At 28.0% G+C, this 5,224-nt stretch overlaps 1 protein-coding gene across 1 annotated transcript; it reads left to right on the top strand.

The window, feature by feature from the left end:
* The first annotated feature begins 685 nt into the window (after positions 1-685).
* On the top strand, positions 686-1,899 carry LOC108765711 (putative nuclease HARBI1). Its single transcript, XM_018514556.1, has 2 exons — positions 686-931; positions 1,096-1,899. The coding sequence occupies exons 1-2, from the start codon at positions 686-688 to the stop codon at positions 1,897-1,899; spliced, it is 1,050 nt and encodes a 349-aa protein (XP_018370058.1).
* Positions 1,900-5,224: the final 3,325 nt, after the last annotated feature.

A 5,224-nucleotide genomic window follows, 5' to 3' on the forward strand; every position in this document is an offset into this window, starting at 1 on the left:
TCCTTTTCATTACTTCTTTTTAGGGAAATTGCAACAATTTTATTCTCTGGCATCATTTTCACTCCTTTTGAGAAACAAATCTTTTCTCCATTGTTACTTTTTAGAAAAGGTGCAACAATTTTATTCTCTGGCATAATTTTTACTTTTTTTGACAAAGGACTAAGCTGCAAGCTGCTGGATGCATTATGATTTTTTAGTATTCTTGTGTTATGAATGTTCATTAATATCTCCGGCTTAAAGGCTTGTGTCCACGATGCTAGAAATCGGTCCGAGATCTCGGACATAATTCTCGTACAAAGGTCTCGTATCTCGGATGATTCTATAACGTCAAATGAACCAATAGCAATCAACTTAGTCTAGCAAGACCGCTCGAGCAGGATAGACGTGCGTTTGCCCTATTTCATTTTTTAAGATATATTTTATTATAAACCTGCAAAATTATATCTCAATGATAATAAAATTATAATGGCATCCTCCAAAATTAGAAAATGTATAGCAATCGTTCTGATTGCTGAAATTGCAGAAAAACAACACATAAAAAAATGGAATAAAAAAAAAACGACGATCCATTTGGACACGTAAATGGATACTTGAAAGAAATCGTTCATTGAGAGGTATAATTTACAACTTAGCACATAAAGAATTAAGAATTGAAGACCAAGAATATTTTCGAAGATTCTTCAGAATGCGGATTGACTTATTCGATAAACTTGTAAAAATAGTAACACCTTATATACAACGTCAAGATACTAACATGAGAGAGTGTATATCACCTAAGGAACGATTATCTCTCACCCTAAGGTTTTTAGCTACTGGCGAAAGTTACAGAAGTTTGGAATATGCGACAAGGATTCCAGCATGTACGATTTCTCGTATAATACCAGAAACATGTCGTGTTATATATGAATGTCTTCGAGAAGATTACTTAAAGGTAAATGGGATGTTATTGTTAATAAATCTTACAGACAAACATTACTGGCTTTGAGATAAATTGGCCAGTAATACTTTTGATAACAAAATAATATATAACAACATTAACTTAGTATACTTTGCATATTATCTTATCAATGAATAATTCATTTAATGCTTTTACAGACACCAAATACAACTGTGGAATGGGAACAAATTGCAGATGATTATCAACGCTTATGGAATGTTCCTAATTGTATTGGTTCCATGGATGGGCGGCATATAGAATTTAGAGCACCTTCAAAGGATGGATCATTATTTTATAATTACAAGGGCAGTAATAGCATTGTTCTCTTAGCACTAGTCAACGCGAAATATCAATTCACATATGTGAATGTGGGAGTTAACGGTAGAGTAAGTGATGGAGGAGTGTTCCGTGATAGTGACTTTGCAAAATTGTTAAATAATGCACAAAATCCATTGAATGTGCCACAAGATAAGTCATTACCTGGCATGAACGAACCTGTTCCATATGTCGTATTAGCTGATGCTGCTTTTCCGTTACAAAATCATATATTAAAACCATATCCATCACGAAATTTGTCTCGTGACGAACGGATATGTAATTATAGAATTAGCAGAGGTAGAAGAGTTGTTGAAAATGTGTTCGGCATATTGGCAAATAAATTTCGAGTTCTTTTAACACAAATACATCTACCTGTTGAAACCATCCAAAATATAACACTTGCATGTTGTGCGTTACACAACTATCTTATTAAACAAAATGCTGCTTATTTGTATACTGATATAAATATTGAAAATATAGACGAACATACTACAAGACCTGCTGAATGGAGAAACAATATACAATTACGCAACTTAGACATTATAAATATAAGACCAAATATGAATGCAATTGGTATTCGCAATATGTTTAAAAAATACTTTAATACTGTTGGTAAGGTTGAATGGCAGGAACATGTAATATAATCTTTTTAAATATAGAATTATATTTTAATTTGTAACACAATATTCTTTTGCAACATTGTAATAAAAAGTTTTATTGTAAGAAATATTTATATATGAATTATAATATTACTTTACAGTTATTGTTCTGTACGTATGTTATTTAAAATAAAATATATTTTATAAAATATAAGGAACACAAAAGTAATATACACACATGTATAACATAAAAATATGTTAATTTAAAAAATATTTTTTTATATTATCTTATATTTTTATATTTATATTCTTATATTTTAAACAGGTACGTTTGTTACCGTTAATAAAACAATCTCATTTTTTTAACATAAAGTATCCATAACGTAGTATATACAAAGTAGCAGTAACATAGTTATGTTACAAAATAAACTATTATCTGTCATGAGAGAGAGAGAGAGAGAGAGAATGAATCTATTCCATACATCATATTGGCTGATACTGTTTTTTTATTACAAAATTATATCTGTCAGAAAATTACTGATATTTCGTTACTGATAATGAAATGTTACTGATATTTCGTATTTACTAGCAACATAAAGACATCTTACTTATTTCGTCTTTTATCACATTATTTTTTTATCATTTATGTTTGTTACTATCTACGTTTGGCTTAGTGTCGAGACACTATCCGTGTTTCCTGAAGAGAGCATCTCTTTTTGAATATAAAATATAGAAAACAAAAGTAATATGCAAACAATGAGAGAACATTTGAATATGAAAATTATACATATACGCGCGCGCGCATATATATGTAAACATAGAAACATAGGAACGTAGGAATACTTATTAAATATTCATGTCATCTATTAGTGTAATAATGTTTCTTTGTAAGTAGTTCAATGTTTTTGGATCTTTAATTTTACGTAACTTACTTTCTAAATACAATATCCAGTATTTTAATTCATTTGCAGTATCATCACTTTTTGATATACTTTGGATAGCACTTGTCGCTGCTGTCCAAAATTCAGTTTTTGATGAATCATTACTTAACATTTCAAATTTCCTTTTTCTATGTTTTGACGTTACACTTTGTGATTTCATTGAATTAGTACTACATGATGGGATTGGCTGAAGATTTGACTCAGTATTCTCTAGATGAAACAAATTATGAAATAAAAATCAAAATATTGCATCAAAAAATTAAATCATTAGATAAAATACAGGGTGTCCCAATCTTTTTTGCCAATCACTTTTGTGTAGATAGAGCGGAGTAAACTGAGTTGAAACGTCCTCTACCATTGTACAATTTTCGCAATAGTTAACAACATATTAATTACTAAAAATTGCAAAATATTGGTCTTGAATAATTTTTTACTCAATACTATCAATTTTACAGAAAAACTGCAAAAGACAAAAATTATTTATGTTCTTCTCATACAGTTTTGAGAATTTTTTCAGAATTTTTTATCAACTTTTTAGTACTGCATTTTCTTATTTTTATCAACATGAGAAAATACGGTATTAAAAAATTCTGAAAAAATTCTCAGAACTTTATGAGAAGAAAATAAATAATTTTTGTCTCTTGCAGTTTTTCTGTAAAGTTGATAGTATTTGAGTAAAAAATTATTCAAAACCAATATTTTGCAATTTTTAGTAATTAATATCTTGTTAACTATTGCGAAAATTGCAAAATGGTAGAGGATTTTACGACTCAGTTTAATCCGCTCTATCTACACAAAAAAGGTCAGGATACCCTGTATATTAAGTGATTTAAAATATAAGAAAAAAAATGTAAAAAGTAGCAATATAAAATTTTATTACCTTTATTGGAATCTTGTGCTTTTAAAATATCAACAACATCTACAAATTGTATATCTTCGTTGTCACTTTCTTCTTGTAAAGTACTGCTTTCTAAACAGCTACGTTGTTGACTAGACACCTAAATTATCATAATTTAATAGTTACTTATATTTTATAATTATGTAATTTATAATTGGCAAAAATATTTTACTTAATCTACTTACTGTTATAGAAGATTCTCCTTTTCTTTGAGCAATATGTGGATCAAGAAATTTCATATCGTCAAATAACCACCATGTGGGTTTATAAATATCATTAGTTGACATACCACTTGATTTTGATGCTTTTATTTTGCTGATGTAATCTAAATACTGCGACCTTAAATTATTAATTTTCTTTTTAGCAGCTTCTACAGTTAAAGGTTGTTTTGTTATTTCTTGGTATTGTTGACATATTTCTTGATAAGCGATCTCTCTTTTGGTTCGGTTATGGTATTCAGCTGATTTAACAACATACAATGAAGGATGTTGTTTATATAATAATAAGAGTGTTTTTATGTTGTCTTTATTGTCCATATTCATTACAAAATTATGTTTAGCCGAATAAATGCGTTCGCCCGGCCTACTACTGCCTGGAAATATATCAGTTAACCTTACATACAATTAAACGTAATGCATTTTCCAAGTAGAAAATTTATGATGCAAATGTTAATAATTAATCTTGTTATTTAAATGTATTAAATATTTTTACTGTGTACTTACAAAATATTCGTTAAATATTTTTGTCGAATGAATAGTAATACTTGATTACGAGTATGGTCAACGCGATGCTGCAAATGCTTTGAAGCGTTTTTTAATTGGTTAGTTTGTCTGTTAGTTAGTCTTTTTCAAACTGCGCGCCGAATTGTATTTCCGAAAAAGACTACAATATGATATATATGCAAGTACATATACATATAATATATATTAGTAATTCAAGATTTGAATTATTAAAATTTAGCAACGAAGATCCAGCTTCGACCGTAATAGGCTTCTGATATTTGATTGTTTTCTCACATGCGGTCTAAATAATAATTATACTGTTTAGAAGATCTTTGTCATAAATTGTGTGCCAGAATTTCAAATAAAATTTATAATTTTATGTACCATATCATACAAGAACTATTTTAAGAATAAAAAATTATATGAATATATCAAATATATCACATTAAAGATACGTACTATATAAAATTATAAATAGAATTCTGCTTTGAAATATTTGCATAAATCCTAGCAGGTATTATCACGAAATGAAGCAAAAGATACTAATATATACTCAAGTTAAAAAATTGAAAATTCTCATATATTTTCTTATTATTAATAGTATAATAACGTGATACAAACAAATATTGCTAATAAAATTTTAAGGAAATATAAATTAATACACATTAACACAAAGTGAAGGAAGTACACACATAATACGTTGATACAATGTTGGCACACAATATTATCTACAATTACAAATGAAAGTAATATTGTGAAATAAATAAATAAATAAACAAATATATATATATACATATATATAATACACA

The sequence above is a fragment of the Trachymyrmex cornetzi genome, unplaced genomic scaffold (assembly GCF_001594075.2).
Source record: "Trachymyrmex cornetzi isolate Tcor2-1 unplaced genomic scaffold, Tcor1.1 scaffold510, whole genome shotgun sequence".
Lineage (NCBI taxonomy): Eukaryota > Metazoa > Arthropoda > Insecta > Hymenoptera > Formicidae > Trachymyrmex > Trachymyrmex cornetzi.